Source organism: Vespa mandarinia, chromosome 19, assembly GCF_050613455.1.
Source record: "Vespa mandarinia isolate Hongniang chromosome 19, ASM5061345v1, whole genome shotgun sequence".
Classification (NCBI taxonomy): domain Eukaryota; kingdom Metazoa; phylum Arthropoda; class Insecta; order Hymenoptera; family Vespidae; genus Vespa; species Vespa mandarinia.
Window position 1 is genome coordinate 702,084 of NC_140828.1, and position 17,917 is coordinate 720,000.

General features: G+C 30.3%; 5 protein-coding genes and 2 long non-coding RNA genes across 23 annotated transcripts in view; 3 read left to right on the forward strand and 4 right to left on the reverse strand.

The window, feature by feature from the left end:
- Mgat2 (alpha-1,6-mannosyl-glycoprotein 2-beta-N-acetylglucosaminyltransferase) overlaps nt 1-3,608 on the forward strand; it is a 59,221-nt gene extending 55,613 nt beyond the window's left edge. For 11 of the 13 annotated variants that reach the window (XM_085662764.1, XM_035884774.2, XM_035884778.2 and 8 more), the window contains 3 exons: nt 585-902; nt 2,334-2,584; nt 3,091-3,455. In XM_085662764.1, coding sequence (XP_085518890.1) covers nt 585-902; nt 2,334-2,584; nt 3,091-3,319 — 798 coding nt within the window. In that variant the 3' untranslated portion in view covers nt 3,320-3,455. Of the gene's footprint in view, nt 1-584; nt 903-2,333; nt 2,599-3,090; nt 3,456-3,544 lie in introns of those variants that run through there. The other 2 variants (XM_085662765.1, XM_035884782.2) reach the window with 2 other exon arrangements.
- LOC146872376 (uncharacterized) lies at nt 779-3,965 on the reverse strand. Its single transcript, XR_014983305.1, has 4 exons — nt 3,879-3,965; nt 3,545-3,759; nt 1,057-2,598; nt 779-916 (listed from the first exon to the last, which is right to left on the reverse strand). It is a non-coding gene; the product is annotated as an uncharacterized LOC146872376 (long non-coding RNA).
- A 2,228-nt stretch (nt 3,966-6,193) lies between these two features.
- On the reverse strand, nt 6,194-8,588 carry LOC118449796 (protein D2). The gene is made up of 5 exons (XM_035884807.2): nt 8,484-8,588; nt 8,118-8,227; nt 7,905-8,025; nt 6,864-7,074; nt 6,194-6,602 (listed from the first exon to the last, which is right to left on the reverse strand). The coding sequence occupies exons 1-5, from the start codon at nt 8,503-8,505 to the stop codon at nt 6,464-6,466; spliced, it is 603 nt and encodes a 200-aa protein (XP_035740700.1). The 5' UTR covers nt 8,506-8,588; the 3' UTR covers nt 6,194-6,463.
- LOC146872377 (uncharacterized) lies at nt 6,982-10,181 on the forward strand. Of its 2 annotated transcripts, XR_014983307.1 has the most exons (4): nt 6,982-7,113; nt 7,541-7,675; nt 9,186-9,369; nt 9,435-10,181. It is a non-coding gene; the product is annotated as an uncharacterized LOC146872377 (long non-coding RNA). The 2 variants fall into 2 exon arrangements; XR_014983306.1 differs by having other exon boundaries at nt 7,070-7,675.
- Nucleotides 8,985-9,820, reverse strand: LOC118449797 (protein D2-like). Its single transcript, XM_035884809.2, has 2 exons — nt 9,447-9,820; nt 8,985-9,346 (listed from the first exon to the last, which is right to left on the reverse strand). Exons 1-2 carry the CDS (start codon nt 9,640-9,642, stop codon nt 8,985-8,987), a joined length of 558 nt encoding a protein of 185 aa, XP_035740702.1. The 5' UTR covers nt 9,643-9,820.
- A 1,648-nt stretch (nt 10,182-11,829) lies between the features above and the next one.
- Nucleotides 11,830-13,273, reverse strand: LOC118449794 (protein D2-like). 4 transcript variants are annotated; one of them, XM_035884806.2, is made up of 3 exons: nt 13,177-13,238; nt 12,420-12,674; nt 11,830-12,317 (listed from the first exon to the last, which is right to left on the reverse strand). In XM_035884806.2, exons 2-3 carry the CDS (start codon nt 12,613-12,615, stop codon nt 11,965-11,967), a joined length of 549 nt encoding a protein of 182 aa, XP_035740699.1. In that variant the 5' UTR covers nt 12,616-12,674; nt 13,177-13,238; the 3' UTR covers nt 11,830-11,964. The 4 variants fall into 4 exon arrangements, with proteins under 4 accessions (XP_035740699.1, XP_035740696.1, XP_035740697.1 ...); XM_035884803.2 differs by having other exon boundaries at nt 13,022-13,220; XM_035884804.2 differs by having other exon boundaries at nt 11,831-12,317; nt 13,146-13,273.
- A 683-nt stretch (nt 13,274-13,956) lies between these two features.
- Nab2 (Nuclear polyadenosine RNA-binding 2) overlaps nt 13,957-17,917 on the forward strand; it is a 4,562-nt gene continuing 601 nt past the window's right edge. The window contains exons 1-7 of the mRNA XM_035884764.2: nt 13,957-14,148; nt 14,495-14,556; nt 14,697-16,379; nt 16,818-16,974; nt 17,073-17,230; nt 17,340-17,634; nt 17,790-17,916. Coding sequence (XP_035740657.1) covers nt 14,518-14,556; nt 14,697-16,379; nt 16,818-16,974; nt 17,073-17,230; nt 17,340-17,634; nt 17,790-17,916 — 2,459 coding nt within the window. The 5' untranslated portion in view covers nt 13,957-14,148; nt 14,495-14,517. The remainder of the gene's footprint in view (nt 14,149-14,494; nt 14,557-14,696; nt 16,380-16,817; nt 16,975-17,072; nt 17,231-17,339; nt 17,635-17,789; nt 17,917) is intronic.

The following is a 17,917-nucleotide window of genomic DNA, read 5'->3' on the forward strand; positions in this document are numbered from 1 at the left end:
CGTGTCTTTTATGTTGTTTATGTTCTTACGACATTGTACATTTACTGAAACACACACACATATATATATATATATATATATATATATATATATATGCAAGTTACGATATTTGTTACCATATACATACATACATACATACATACATACATACATGCATGCATATATATCTACAAAAAAAAGAAGAAAAAATTTTCAAAGGATAAAAACCATCGAAGTAACAAGTATCGTACGATTATTTTCGATCACGCAATATATAACGAGCGAGCCTGCTGATGATAATTAACAAAAATTTGCAATCTTGCTCAGGAATGTGTTTACACCGTCACAAGCACAAAAATATATTCATCCCGTTCTAAAAAATTTCGTCTTCGTATTCCACACTCTTTACATATCCTTGTCACTCCTTAATCTCTCTCTCTCTCTGTCTCTCTTTCTGTCTGTCTCTCTCTCTCTCTGTCTCTCTTTCTATCTCTCTTTGTCTCTCTCTTTCTCTCTCTCTCTCTCTCTATCTCTCTCTTTCTTTCTTTTTCACTTCATTGTGAAAGGTATCTGTGTCGATGTTTCACGCACGCCCGATCCGTTAGTTCCTTGGCGTAAACGGCGCTTTACAAAAGGAACTTCTACGTGGATTAAAGAAGCACGAGTCACCAGGCCCCCAGTATGCTCTGATCAGCAGCAGCAGTAGCAGCAGCAGCAGCAGCAGCAGCAGCAGCAGCAGCAGCAGCAGTAGCAGCAGTAGCAGCAGCAGTAGTAGCAGTAGTAGCAGCAACAGTAACAACGTTGCTGGTGTCAACGTCGTTGGAACCGAAAATGTTGCTGGATTATCGACCTATCAAAGCTCACAGACGGCACCTTCTTGGGCATTCCAGCTCCTACCAAGTCTCTACACTCATTATCAGAAGGTTTTCAGACCTCTCTAGATGCAAAAAAAAAAAAAAAGAATGAGGATTATTAGACAGACGAAAAATCTATTATAGAGACATTATACTATCCTCCTCCGTCCTATTTTCCGCTATCATCATATAAATCAAGAACCTTGAAAATTAAAGTTTTCACCTTTTGATTATGCTTCCTTAGGTGTCACCTGGCACTTCTTATTCTTTTTCTCTTCTATTTCTACTTCTTCTTCTACTTCTTTTCTTCTTCTTCTTCTTCTTCTTCTTCTTCTTCTTCTTCTTCTTCTTCTTCTTCTTCTTTACTATCGATCAATCTTTTGCACGCTTTTATATACATATCTGCATTTATTCTATAGTATATAATAAACATTGTATGTATTATCGTTTTCGTTCAGATAATTGTTATCAATCGATCAATCAATCTCGATATCGATAGGTAAAGTGATAACATATTACATTATCTATCATCTTTTACATTATGTTTGACAATCCGTCGAACGAGATAATCAAAAGAAGAATATTTTGGGAATTTCAAAAAATTATGTTCCATCGAATTAAATGATTCACGATTGTCTCGTTCGCGTTATCTATTTCTTTTTTTTTTTGTTTTGGCTTATGTAGATATTTTAGTAGTATATTACACCATCAATCCTGCCCCCATCCTTCGCCATTATTAAAACATAACGAATGTATCCGTCGTTGATCTAATTGATCATTAGAAACTTTACTTGTAGAATCGAAGCTCTCTGTTTATTGTTTTGTCCTTTGCTATATCGTGCACAAGCATTCCTCATGTCCTCTCTTTATTCTTTTTCTTTATCATCATCATCATCATCATCATCATCATCGCCATCGTCGTCATCATTGTCATCGCAATCATAATCGTTTTGGAGCACTATATTTTTCTTTTCGAACGTTTGTTTTATTAGCAAAGTAAAAAAGCACTCGTTGTATCGAGCCTTCATCATCAATGCCGTAAGAAATAGATCGTGTGTGTGTGTGTGTGTGTGTGTGTGCGTGCATGTATCCGTATTCTTTTTCTTTTTCTTTTTCTTTTTCTTTTTCTTTTTCTTTTTCTTTCAAAAAGGGAGAAGAAAAAAAAAGAGAAATAAAAAAAAAAAGAAAGAGAGAAAAAAACAAGCTAGAAAATTATCACGATCAATGTAACGGGCTAGCGATCTAAATCACACGACGATGTAATAGATCTGTTTGTTCTTTTTTTAAGGACGAATTGAGTCCTTCAAAAAAAAGAAAAAAAAAATAGATCAAATCGAACGATAAACAGATCTATCAGATTTCGTTCTTACGGATTTAACGTTCTTTGCGTAAAAGAAATTAAAAAAAAAAAAAAAAAGAAAAGAAAAGAAAAGGATAAAAATCTCAATCTAGTATAATCATAGATATCTAACATCGATCATTCTCATTTGACAAACTTAGGCCGAGGTAATACCCTGGATATCGAGTAAACACAATATGGGTATGGCGTTCAATCGTATAACCTGGAACAAACTGAGGAAGTGTGCCGTACAATTTTGCTCATACGACGATTACAATTGGGATTGGAGTCTACAGCACATAGCACAGACATGTTTGCCGCCTAGCAGAGGAGCCGGTGCAGCACCTCGCATTGATTCCGGCCTTATTACCATGATGATGAGAGCACCAAGAGTATTTCACATCGGCGAATGGTACGACGTATGATCTACGAAGAAAAAAAAATAATTTATTCCTCTCCATTTTCAATGATCCATTTTAATTCCCTTCCTACTCGTTTAACCCTAGTCGTAAACACATTAATTTCAAGTTGTGCGCACCGCGAAATAATTTCAAGTTGTGCACTTTTGGTGCGCTGCAGGACACTTCGAACACACTTGTCATTTATAATAAAATAATTTAGAAGAAATAATTTGGACTACGAAAAAAAAATACTATATATTCTTTGAAGTCTCAGAAATAATAATAATAATAATAATACTAATAATCGGTAAGTTTGAAACGCAATTTTGTCTATTATATAAAAAAAAAAAAAAAAAAAGAAAAACATTTACGAATCATGGAATGCATAAATTGTTTGCAATCGAATTCCAAAATTGATCCGAAATGTCCTATAGCCCCTACATGCACAAATTAGATTTAAAATCCCGTTATTATTTTCTACCGTCATGATGAATAATATTGAAAATTCAATTTATAGCGGTGTACACCACAAGAAGAATAATTGCGAGTCTACTGCTGTAATAGCGAAAGTTCAAAATGTTTTGAGAGCCGCTAGAGACCATCTCTTCCCGTCGCAATTGACCTTAACGGTTGCTGGTATGGCCAAGAAAACTAAATTGAGAAAAGGTAATGGCGGATGGGGAGACGTTAGGGATCATCAGCTCTGTTGGAACATAACGATGTATCCGGATCTTGTTCTGCCTTAAAATAAAAAAGAAAAAGAAAACAAACAAACAAACAAACAAACAAAGAAGAAAAGGAAGAGGAAAGGGAAAGAAAAAAGAAATTCATCGAGAGAAAAAAGATAAAAAGAAAAAAAAAAAAAAGAAAAAAAGAAAGAAACGGAATATCGCAAAGAGAATGAATGTTCACTATCACAAAAGACAACGTTAATACTTAAATGGAACAAGTTTTTATGCCATTGTACTTACTTATTCTTAGCATTTTCCAATATTCTCATCAACACGAATATCGTTTTTCCATTCCTCCCCCTCCTCAGAATTGTAATAAGATCGATTGATTTAACGTGTTGACTCTCTGTCGGTACGAACCCGATTCGTTCGTTATCGAGCTTTTATTATGTGTCTTTCAAATCGTGATCTCTGGAATGAGATATGTCAATCCGACATACGTGATCAGTGTATATCTGCAAACGAGAATAATTAATTTATATATATATATATATACATTATGTGCAGAAGAGAACTAAGTAAATGCTCTCTTTCATTCGCACATGGATATTACAAGCGCGTGTTTATTACTCACATGAGATTAATCCTATTATGTTTAGAACTTGTTGAGTGTTAATAAATCCTTCCTTTTGAGATACACCATGTTGTTGAATATATATATATATATATATATACATATATATATATATATATATATATATATATAAATATATGTGTGTGAGTGTACATCACTGTGAGAGAATCGTGAATGAAAAAAAAGGGAGAAAAAAAGAAAAGAAAAAAAGAAAAATGAGATAAAAACGCGCGTAATGGTCCAAAGATGAACTAACCATCCACTCGATTCTTTCCATTTTTCGTGTTTGTATTCTTTTTCTTCTTTTCTCTTCTCTTTTATTTATTTATTTATTTTTTTTTTTTTTATTTATATCAATCACGACACACTTGTTATAATAGTTATGTAAAAGAAAAAAAGAAAAAAAAAAAGAAGAAAATAAGAAAAAAAAAATAATTCATAGCGGATTTATAAATGATTAATCATTGTTTGACATTTATCAACACCATGTACGTTCCTATTTTTGATCGATTATACTTTTAATACGCGTGTGAAATTTATAAAGAAAACTTGTGTGTATATGTATTCGCGTGAATATTATTTCCCCAGGTACGAAGAAAGTGTATATGTATTTGTAATTAGTCGTGATCGTCATACAACGAGAAAAAAAGGGAGAAAAAGATAGAGTGAGAGAGAGAGAGAGAGAGAAAGACGTTCGATTTTTTCCTTTTGGAGTTAAAACACTGGCCGAAGTTTGTTCCGAAATGCGCACATCATACTCTAGTCATAAGGTTTGGGCAATATTTAATTCAATTAACGATTAACGATATAAGATGTTTTTTTTTTTTTTATCGACGTTACTTCATATACAACAAAATTAAATTAAATTATTTGGATCATTAGTTGGATTAAATGATTGATCATTAAAGTATTCATTATTGAATGAAATCTTGACGTTTCTTTATATATATATACATATATATATATATATTTTATTTCCTTATTGTCATTAGAAATCTTCTTTTTTTCTTTTTATTTTTTGTTTCTTTTCTTTTTTAATTATTCAAAACATCAATGAAGATGAAAAGAACAAACAAAGAAGATGATTTCATTAAAGATTAATTCATCGATGATTCACAGAGTGTGCGTGTACGTATACGTGTATGTATATGAAGTGTGTGTGTGTGTGTGTACACGATTATAACGTGCGTTTTTCAATAATTTTAATAAAAATTTATCTACGACTTAATTAGTCGATCTGCGAAATGAATTAATGAATAAGATATACGAAAAGGTGAGTCGATGATTGTCGAGTCACGAAAATACAATAAATTAATTAATACGATTAAGAAAGTCTTTTTTTAATTTTGCAATTAAACATTGTAAAAGAAAAAATTTAATGGCTGCACAAAGAAAAATTTTGTGAATCGAACGAGATGATCGTCGAGTCACAATCATAAAAAATATGAAAAATAATTTAATAATTTAATAATTCAATTTAATTAATTTTTGTTCTTTTGAAAAACAATTTTACTTCGTAATCGTACATTTTGAAAGTTTATCTTTGAAATATCTCACGAAGAGATTTGTCAATTTACGAGTATACGAAAAAATTTGAGGAAGTGAACGAATGATGATTATTATTCGTCACGCTCGATGTATCATCATTAGTTCATCATTTTTATTGTATTCATAAATTTGCGCATTATCTAACTATACCGTTATAAAAAAACTGTATATAATGTTTATTTCTATATATATATATATAGGAATAAATATTAATTTCACATGATAATGATTACACCAATCGTTAATTATTTAATCCAACTAATTGAGTAACAATTAATAAATTTAATTTAATCGATTGAAATCAATTTAAATAATCGTTTGTCGATTGATCGAATGAAATATTCTCCAAGGCCGCTAGTCATTATTATGTACCAACGTATTGATAAAAAAAAAGAAAAAAGAAAATGAAAGAAGGAAAGAAAATAAAAGAAAAGAAAAAGAGGAAGAAAAAAAAGGAAAACGAAAGAGAACAAAAAAGAAGAAAGAAAAGGAAAAATAGCAACTAATTGTTAATGAAAAATAATCAATATCTTAGGACGTAAGCATATTAGGCTTAAGAATTTATTACTATAGATAGGGATACTCGAGACATCATTAATGTAATCTCACCACGGAGAGATTAGGATTGTAATACCCTGTACATTTTATATTTATAAAATGATTAAAAGAAATGAAAAGGAAAATAAAAAGCAGATTAATAAAGAAGAAAAGAAGAAAAAAAAAAAAGAAGAAGAAGTAGAAAGGATAAGAGATAAATACGAGAGTGATAATATCGAAGAACTGACGTTCTATTTTGACTCTATTATTGTTGTTATTATTATTATTATTATTATTATTATTATTGTTACTTTTTTTGTTATCATTATCATTATTATATTGAATACTTTCCATTCGTATAAAAGACACAAAAAAAAACTTGATGATGGGGGAGAACTCGCTGTCTAAGAAAAAAAAAAAAAAAAAAAATAGAAGGAGTAATAAGAGAGATAGAAGAAAAAGAAAAAAAAGAAAAAAAAAGAAAATAATGGAGAAGCTCTTTACAATCCTAAACGCTTGTGATAAGAAGGCACGTTATCATCGTATTCCACTTTCATGAAGTTCCCTGCTATCGGTCCCTCCAAATTATATTTTTCCACGAACTTCTTCGTTGAAAATCTACCACGGAATCTGCCATCCCTATAAATCCCATATAATTTATAAAAAAATATATAAAACATGATAGAAAGAAAAAAGAGTGAGAGGAAGAGAGAGAGAGAGAGAGAGAGAGAGAGAGAGAGAGAGAGAGAGAGAGAGAGAGAGAGAGAGAGAGAGAGAGAGAGAGAGAGAGAGAGAGAGAGAGAGAGAGAGAGAGAGAGAGAGAGAGAGAAGTATAGTACAATAATCGAATTAAAATTAATAATTTAATTTATAGAACATCATCGATCGTTGATTACTCACCGATTACTCAATCTTCTTTCGTCGAATGTAATGGCACCTTGATTTTGTTTATAAATAAGGAAAACATAACGATGCTTTCCGGTATCCTTAGGTGGAGCTGGCCCTACGTATTCGGCAAGTATTTCACCTTTAGCAACATTTTCCTCGGGTATATTTCCAACTATCCAATGACGAAATTCTCTGTTGTATCCTCTGGTTGGTACGTCAGGATCTATGAACAGAGAAAAAAGAAGAAGAAGAAAATCGATCGGTAACTTATTGTTATTAACTTATTATTTTCTCGTTTATGTAATTTTTAATTAATTTTTTTACTGATTAAAAAAAAAAACAAAAAAAGAAAGCACAAGAAAGTAGAAACAAGTATATATTTATAGTATAGATCGCAAGAAGCACTGCATGGTTTAATATCCTCGTTGTTTTTTTTTTTCTTCTTTCTTTTAGAGATAAAATTACTTTGTTAATATATTATCGGCCATTTTATTATACAATAAAGAGATAAAAAAGAGAGAGAGAGAGAGAGAGAAAGGAGGAGAGAGAGAGAGAGATAGGATCAATGTAATATGTTTCTATAAAGGCGAAAGAAAGAGTCTCATATAAAAACAGATAAGCAAACGCTTTTGATTCGCAGATGAAAGACTGACGACATTTAACATTTTCTCATTTACGTGTTTGAATAGATCAAAGAAACGAACGAACGAAGTCGAGCGTGCAAACAGGTTTCGAAGTTGGTGAAAGTGGTCTGTCTCTTCACTGATCTAAGGTCATTCAGTATCGTGTCACTCCTTTCGAGCTTCTTCGCAAATAAGAGAATGGTAAATAGGATATACATACATACATATATACATATTTACATACATTTTCAACATGTATATTGAATAAAATTTCTTACAAATTTTCTCATACTCGATAGAGTACTTGTATAAAATTTAACAAAGATTTTGAAGATATAGATCTCTTTTTGTGACACTCCTTTCGTTCGTATATATATGTATATATATATATATATAGCATTATATAAAAAAGAAAAAAATATATATTTACCTGTCATAATAAGAGTATAAAGAAGTCCTCCCACATGTTTATAATGGATCTCCGGAATTTCTTGTGTTTGAGTTGGCGTCAATTCGGTTCCCAGATCAATTGTGTCCTTGCCATACTTCACCTTGCAATTAAAAATTCTTTATCAATAAACATTCGTAAATATTTGTTTTATTAAAAATTTTTATTTCTATAGAAATCCGTAAAGAAGGATACCTCGATTTTTTCAGTGGGAACGGAATCCAATATATCAGGTTGAATCTTCGCTTCTTTGAATTTCGACGCTACGTCCGCTAATGCGAGACTGATTATGCTCAAAAAAATTCCTAAAAATAATCTCCTTATCAATCTGATAATAAATCACAACATATATATATATATATATATATATATATATATATATATATATGTATATTTTTTCTTTATATTTACTCTTATTCAAAGAGAAAGAGAGAAAGAGATAGCATATCGTTTATACGTTTTTTTTATTATATAATGAGTATTCTCTTTTTTTTTTTGTAAAGACGATTCGAACGATATAAAAAGATAAAAATAAATGAAATCAAATAGTCTAAGACATACCTAAAAATTGTTGAAGCTTCATCCTTGACACGATAGGAACGGTAGCAACGACGTAAATGCATTGCCGTAGAAAATGAATGTCCTATTTGAAGTCATCCCCACCACAAGATTCTCTTCCCACCAACGACGACACATGGTATGTTTGGAATACCTGATAAAAATATCATCAAAATTGGATCCTTAAACAAATGATGTAAATTAAACGATAAACGATTGTAAAATTATTTTCTAACTTCATATTATTATTATTTTTTTTTTCTTTCTTCTTCTTTTACAGTCTCATGTAATTAAATAAAAAATTAAAGAAAATTACCACGAGCATATTTGTCTGTATTTCAGAAATTTATTAAAAACCATAGTATAGTAACAACCATGGTATCTCGAATTATTTTATTACTCAATTATAATCTAGAATAAATTGTACGAATGCCCTTTTTATAGTTTGTTTTTTTAGTTCTTTTTTGTTCATTTTTTTTATAGTTTCTTATTGATATTTATTTATTAGAAGATAGAACCACCAAGTTGCTTATGCAATATTGGCACATAATCGTCGAATTCAGCTTGATACATGTTCCCAGCAATAGGATCGCCAAGGTTATATTTTTTTGCGAACTTCTTAATAGAAAATTGTCCACGGTGTTCGTTGCTTTTATTTGTTAAACGTTTCTCATCGAAAGTTAATTTCTTGGGTTGCTTATATAGAAGGAAAACAAAACGATGAAGACCAGTTCCTTTTGGTGGACCAGAGCCAATATACTCAGAGAGAATTTCACCTTTACTAATATCGTTACCAGGTATATTACCAATTAACCAATGATGCAATTCTCGCAATTTGGGATCCTTTCTGCTTGGTACATCGGGATCTATAAGGGGAGAGAAAAAAAAGGTATATATTTAATTTTTCTTGCTTATCGTAAAACAATCATTAACTTATAATGTAAATTAAAATAGATCTCAATTTACCTGTCATACAAAGAGTATAAAAAGTGTTGGAATCGCCAGTCCACTTGACCATAGGTTGATCCTTAACTTGTGTGGGTGTTAAAACTTTACCAATCTCAACAACGACATTATTGGGATAGACCACTTCCAATACGGCTGCTGGTACCTTATCAATAACATCGGGAATAACTCCATGTTTCTGCAATTCTCCAGCCATGGAAAAACAATTAATGAGTTTCAATTTTAAGGATCGTCTTTTTAATGAAAAAGAGAAAAAAAATCGGTAATAAGACAAATAATTTTTTTCAAATGAATATCTTATCGATCTAATTAATTCGAAACAATTTATATTACACAACGAGATAAACAAAATCGAACGTTGTTGACGTTACTAATAGTTGCTAATACCTATCGCTGCTAACTTCGTCGAAGGAATAAAATTTGAAATTGAAAAACCGGAAGCTCTCGTATTTAATTCCACATCCGGGTCAAAAGATGGATGAATTATGAATAATTGAAAGACGACGTTTATCAGAACTATCAAAAATGAACTTTCATTTGAGCTTTATTCTTGAAGATCACTATTATTAATATTATTAGTTTATATTAAATGAAATAATTAAATTATCATTCATATTGAAATAATATAATAAATATAAATATTCACTAATTACTTTTGACAGAACATTCGACGAAATTATGTCATTTTTGTCGTATACTTATATATTAATTATTATATCTGTCAAATATATACATTATTTTCTAATATATTTGTCTGTGACCACTACGAGAGACAACGTAATAATATTATTTTGTCCAAAACTATATCTTATATAGTTGATATTTCGTCCACACGCCTCTGAAGTCGCACACGCTTCGAACGAAAAGTGTAATGAATAACCTTAATGGACACACTCTAAAATGTATAATCAAAGAACAAGAAGTAATGATTAGAAAAAAATTTCAACATATAAATTTATAATATAGATTTTTAGATGAGTATAGGGATATTCTTATAAGAAAGAAACGTGCTCCTTTAAGAAAGAAAATAAAAAAATAACGTAAATTTTATTGTATCAAATGTAAACCGTCAATTTCAATGATAGAATTAATTAATTAAGTAAAATTAATGAGTTAATAATTATTATATATTCAGTCGCGGTACGATTTCGACGAAATTTACGAAGTTAATTATTAGAAATAGGTTTACGGAATAATTCGGAGATAATTATAAATAACGAATACCAGGGAATACAATCATGAACCGGAATAGAATCGGTTTATGAATTTATGACCGCAAAATTCTTTCCCGTAAAACTGGATTTGTATCAGGATCATATGGCATGCGAGAACGTGCCACCTCCTAGTATGTCATATTCTCCTGTTCAAAAATCCAAATTACTGGACATGTGAAAATTTTTCCCGTAAAACTGGATTTGTATCAGGATCATATGACTTGCAAGGAGGTAGCTCGTTCTCGCGCACTACCTCCTGGTAAGTTATATTCTCCTGTTCAAAAATCCAAGTTACTGGACATGTGAAAATTTTTCCCGTAAAACTGGATTTGTATCAGGATCATATGACTTGCAAGGAGGTAGCACGTTCTCGCGCACTACCTCCTGGTAAGTTATATTCTCCTGTTCAAAAATCCAAATTACTGGGCCTTCGAAAATTTTTCCCGTAAAACTGGAATTGTAACAGGATCATTTGACGAGTGAATATGTCATATTCTCTTGTTCAAAAATCCAAATTACAGGGACTAGATCGTGATTTGGAATAAAATCATACCGTATACAATACTATAAATAATTATTAAGTATATGATAATATGTTATTGATAAGGTATGTTAAACAAATTACATGCACAACAACGTATATAAATAAGTTAATACTGTTATTATTATATTATTTCAATATAATTATATTATTTCCATAAATAACTTTGTATCTTCTTATGTATATTAAAATAATACTAGGACAATAATACGGGACTTATTAATATCATTTGACTCTGCTACAAAATTCATTTGGCAGGACAATTTAGAAATTTCTGATATTATGATAAATTATGTTGTACAAATTTTGTATGAAGATATTAGTTTTACAATTTTGTGTAATTATAGGTTACGTAAAGGTTTTGTATATATGTAGAATATTAATGTTTTCTGTTTTAAATGTAATGAGAATATATTTACAACTATTGATAATGTGAATCTTTTTATTGAAATACTATCAATAATATGTGACATTTTTTAAATATTTTTGATCTAACTATTGTATGGGTTGTAAGGTGGAATCATTGAGTAAAATATCTCGCAATTATTCTCATATTCATTTATCTCATAATATGTAATTATATTAATTATAAAAAGAAAATAATGATAATACTTGTATACATTTCTGAACTTTATTGAAAATCATAGTACATAGTACCATTTCCTTTATGAACCCTGTAGTAAACTATATAAATGTATCCTTTTATATTTTATATTGATAGTATAGCATGACTAAATGCTATTATTAATGAAAGTAAAACATTTTAATCACCAAGTTGCTTGTATAAGATTGGTACATAATCATCGTATTCAGCTTGATACATGTTCCCAGCAATAGGATCGCCAAGGTTATATTTTTTTGCGAACTTCTTAATAGAAAATTTACCACGGTTATCGCCACTTCTATTAGTTAAATGTTTCTCATCGAAAGTTAATTTTTTTGGTTGCTTATATAGAAGAAAAACATAACGATGAAGACCAGTTCCTTCTGGTGGACCAGATCCAATGTATTCTGAAAGAGTTTCACCCTTTTTAATGTCATTGCCAGGTATGTTGCCAACTAACCAATGATGCCATTCACGGAATTTGGGATCTTTTCTACTGGGTGCATCTGGATCTATGAAAGAAACAATATATATATATATATTTATTTAAATTTTTTTCTTGTATTAAAACAATCATTATTTTATAATATAAATTAAAATAGTTCAAAACTTACCTGTCATACAAAGAGTATAAAAAGTATCGGCATCGGCAGTCCATTTAACTGTAGGTTGATTCTTAACTTGTGTCGGAGTTAAAACTTTACCAATTTCGACGACAAGATTATTAGGATAGGCCACGTCCAGTACCGCAGTTGGTACCTTATCAATGACATCAGGAACGACCTCATGTTTTTGCAATTCTCCAGCCATGGAAGATAGCAAACGAGTTCCGACTTTAATAAGGTTTGGCTTATTAGCGATAAAGGTAACTGGAAAACAAAAAAAAGAGAGAAATATCTTTAATGTAAGTTCTTTAATGTAGCAGTTCGACTATCGCGAAGCAAATGTTTTTTCCACGACGAAAATGAACAAAATCGAAGGCTTGTTGACGTTGCTATCAAATTATCGTCGATAACTTCGTCCTAGAAACCGATGGGTATGGGAGGGGCATAAAAAAAAAGCCGAAACATCGTATTTCATCTAGCGATATTACTACAAACGTAAATGTGAAAAGACGATCAATATTATGTAATTGAAAGATTGAAAATATATTAGAATTATCAAGAATGAGTATTTTATTTTTCTTTCTTGTTTTGCGTTTTTGTTTTGTCATTACTTGCGTTTAGAAAAAGCAGTTTCATGTTGTTTAACACGTACAAATTCGTGCACGTATACGAATGAATGAAAATATGTCGATCCTTCGTGAAAAAAGAGATCAATTGACTTTATTTAGAACGTACAAAAAGATTAATAACAATTTGCGAACTCAACTCGTCGTTATTACGTGTATGTCGGCCGGCTACTAACGAGTTGATACACGTAATCGTACGAACTTACACGAGTTTAACCGAACGATCATGTAACGGGTGTATAAAAATAAAACGTTTAAAATGAACATATATACTTGAATATTATAGAAAGATCTAATTAAAAAAAAAAAAAAAAAAAAAAAAAAAAAAAAAAAAAAACAAATTAAAAGTAGATAGATAAAAAAAATTCGAAAAATGATTATTATCATTAAAATATCTTCAGTTAAATATGACTGATTAAATAATTATAAAATCATCGATTATACGATACGATATTTTTTTTTTTTTTTTTTTATAAACCTTTATATATAAATTATCATTGTCTAATTTACAAATAAAAATAATTTCGATATATAAATATTTGCAATTTATACTTTTAAACCGCCCGAATATATGATATTTATACATCTTATCGTTAACAATACTCATTTATATGATTAATAATTATAATTATAGTTTCATTGTTATTAATTATATTATCAATGTGAAAAAAAAAAAGAAAAAGAAATAATATAAGAAATTTGATAAAAGTATATATAATCGTTGATATATGTCGTAAGAATAAATGATTTAATTTTTATTTTGAATTTGAATAAGTGGCGGCAAATCTATAACCACGTAAGTCAGCAGTGCATCCAACTTAATACGAATATATATGTCTAGACGTTGGAAGCTTGTAGAATAATCTTGAATTAAAGTACGGTAGAGTATTGTAAACGGTAACCTAAGTTTCATAAATCTAAAACATTAATTTATCCTAATTGCTTGTATTTAAAAAGGGTGGTTATAGTTTTGGCAGTTTCATCGATGAATATTTTCTTTCATAAATTATATGATATAATAATTGTTATTGCAGAATGAATTGTGACGCATGTTATAGTGATTTTAATGTTGTAATAAAAGTTCCCTGTTCGATGCAGCGATATCTACTTTAGTAAGTATTCCAATTATAATGGAGTTGTATCGCGGAGAGAATCTCAAAGAGACTGTCTGACACAACATGGCAGAGAATATTTTTATCCGATAATAATTCATAATAATTACTGATGCAATCTTGATAGATATTTACAAGAAAAAAAAAAATAAAAAAAAAAAAGAAAAAAAAAAAAGAAAACGAGAGAGAGAGAAAGAAAAAAAAGGAAAAAAGAAAGAAAGAAAGAAAGGGGGAAAAAAATAGAGAGGAAAAAAAAAAGACAGAAGTAAAAAATAGGAAAATAAATAAATAAATAAATAAAAAGGGGAAAAGGAAACGAAGTTAAAGCTTTCTGTTTTATTTGAAGTGATATCGATTTAATCAAACACAATGGATATACGGGGAATCGAAGTAACGAATCAACTTAGAGTAAGTAAAAAAAATCTAAATACTTGTTGTTAGTTAATAATTATGTAGAATTTGAAATGAATCAATAAATTTCTTTCTTCATTTTCTCTTTTTCTTTTTTTTTTTTTTTTTTTTTTTTTTTTTTTCTCCATTTTCTTTAGAGCGCTATACGTGCAAAGTTATTAGAGTTAGGAGTACGTTATGACGAGGAATTACCAGATTATATTTTAGTAATGGTAGTGAATAAAAAGTCTCGTCAACAAATGCACGAGGATTTATATTTATTCTTAGAAGACAGTACAACACCGTTTGTAGATTGGCTACACGATCAGGTTTTAAAGAAGCTTCAAAAAGTAACAGTCGCTAAGAAGAAGTCATCGAGAGAATTTGTGCCGACTGTTATAGTTAAACAAGAGGAAGAAAGGAAGAAAAGGAAAACGTCTACAACATCGTTCTTGGAAGATCAAACGAGCGAACAGAGCGCAGAGAAGAGTCCTGTTAAAAATATAAAAGATGATAAATCTTTGAATAAACAAGTAATTGGAGGAAAGTCAATTCCAACGAATCAGGCTAATTATGTAAATCAGGTTAAGGGTACTGATAAATGTCCTAAAACGGCTCATAATGAGAATAAATCCAGTAACGTTCCCACTCCTACAAATCATCATCAGATACAAGAAAGTAATAATACTAGCAAGGATAATAATACCACAGAAGTTTCTGTTAAATCTGGCGACATTAATAGAAATTCAAAGACGAATAATAGTTCAGGAAGAAGTTTAAAGAGACCATTAGAATCTGGCAATGAACATTACGAATCTTCGGAGAAAAAGGATAACGATGGGAAATTATCGAAATCGTTAGAAGGAAATGACAATTCACCGGAGGACAATGTTAAGAAATTGAAATCTTTTGTAGTCTCGGTTAAAAATCGTCTTGGCGTAGCATCACCAAGAAAGAAATTTGAAATTTACAGAGAAAGGGCGGATAACGAAGCGCGACACAAACAATTGGACAAACGATTTGATAGGAAACGATTTAATAATAGTCATAATACGAATTTTCAACGTAATAGAAACTTTGAAATAGAGGAACGTAATAAGAGAAATAGGGAGATAGAGATAAGACAACAAGAAGCGGAGAGAGTAAATGATATAAAGAGTCGATTGGGTACTATTAGAAATGATCGATCAAACAAAATGATCGATTTGAAGGATAAAGGAAATACTAATATGAAATCAAAGATACCTGAAAAATCAACAGGTAGTGTGAAAGATCGGCTTGGAATTAGCAATGCTCATAGACCACAGAAAGCAACAACATTAGAGACGGTAGAATATAAGATTAACAAGTGCTTAGAACAAGATCGTAATACTTTGATCAGCAACAAGAATATAAAAACTAGATTAGGACCATTGAAAAATAATTTCAAACCGGTAAACTCTAAAAATTATTTGAATCCGCTTACTCAATCTTCTCATGGCAGTGAAGACAACGAGGATCATTCTCAAGTACCTATAGAAGCAGAATTAAATGACGAAGTGGACGAAGTAAATGCTGCTCCTCTTAAATCTCATATAATAGCTGTAAAGAAATCTACACCGCCAAAGACTGATAAAAAAAGAATTAAAGCCATAGAGAAAGTTAATAAAAAGGTATCGAATAATATGGACGATGAAGAAATCGAAGACGCTAAGCTTCCAAGTAAAGTTATTGTGACTCCAAGACCATTGAAGCCTTTGCAGCCACTACAGAAACGTGCGACACAATCATTGTTGCTTAGAGCAGTTGCAGAAGCCAATCAGTCGGTCGTCAAACAGAAGAATCCAGAGCCATGTTTATTGGTACGTATAAACGAAATAACGTTTAATCTTTTGTTTTAGTAATTCTTGTTTGAGAGGATATCCCAAACTGATTACAATTTTTTATTTATGTTCTGTAGCTGTTTAATTACTGATTACTTGATATGAAGACAAATCAAGAGTCCAACATTTCTAAAAAAAGTGCTCAAAAGTATGAATGGTATAGTTCTTGTAATGAGTGTAAAGTAAATTTAAGGTCATAATGATAAAAATGAATTGCAACTGTATAGTTAGGAAGGAAAGGAAATAAAATTCTACCTGTTTAAGTTTTTCTATTTTATTTGTAACGCTATATATATATATATATATAAATATATATATATAAACACACATATATATATATACGAGATAAAATTGTTTCAGCATCAAATTTTGATGTATTAAGATATTATCATTTAATTAAAGAATCACTTTTGATAGGAGAAGAAACCAGTTTTGAAGCGTCTTAGGCCAGCTCCGTCGAGGGAATTAAGCCAAAGTTTGTCTGTACGTTTTAATGCTAATAAGAGGCTAGTCATGGAGAAAATTCAAGTTGAATTAAATACAACGGATCAAGCGGAATCGGAAACCAAACCTTGTAAGTTATTTTGGACCTATTTGACAATCAAACCTTGTAAGTTGTATGTATTAAAATTATTTTAATACATATGTTTTGTAAATCATATATATATATAGATATACCACACGTCACCGATGAGCACATGGGAGTGGTCATGTCTTTATTCCAAAGAAGCGATAACAACCAAAAGTTTTTAGTTACTTTAAATGGATATAATAATAATCTTGCAAAAGAGAAAGCTATTTCTGACGATGAAGAACGCTTAGAAATGGAGGTAAATAAAAAGAAATAAATAAAATAGATTGGTTATCCTTAGTATGAATTATTCTCAGACTCTTAGATATTCTTTCTATTTTTTTTTTTTCCTTCTTTCTATTCATCAGGTAAACGAGGACGATGAAATGGCACTTTTAACAGTGCAGAACGAAACACTTGGACAAAGTGATTCGGAATCAAATGTTCTTCGAATAACCGAGGTGGACGATGATGGTGACTCGATTATGAAAGACATAAATGAAGAGAACAATGAAAATTGTAATACAGAAAATGTTGATGCCGTTGAGAGTATACCAACAAAAAGAAGAAAATTGAGTCCGATAATATATAACAGATCTCATTCACCGAGTTCAATTGAAGTAAAGTCTACAACGGTATATGGTAGCGTAACAACGACCAAACGTACGTACAAATTTTATTTTATTATTATTTCAATGACAATATACGATGATCAATAATTACTATGTTTGTCTTCTATTTTTTTTTTTTCTTCTCTTTTTTTTATATGTATATATATATTATAATTTTTTCTTTCTCCTTCTTTTCAATATGTATAGACAAGAGACCAAACGCAGAGAGTGGGGTATCTACGGTGATCGATAAGTCGAAAGAGAAATGTCGATATTGGCCTAATTGCACACTTGGAAACAAGTGTGCATTCATGCATCCTGCTGTTATGTGCAGG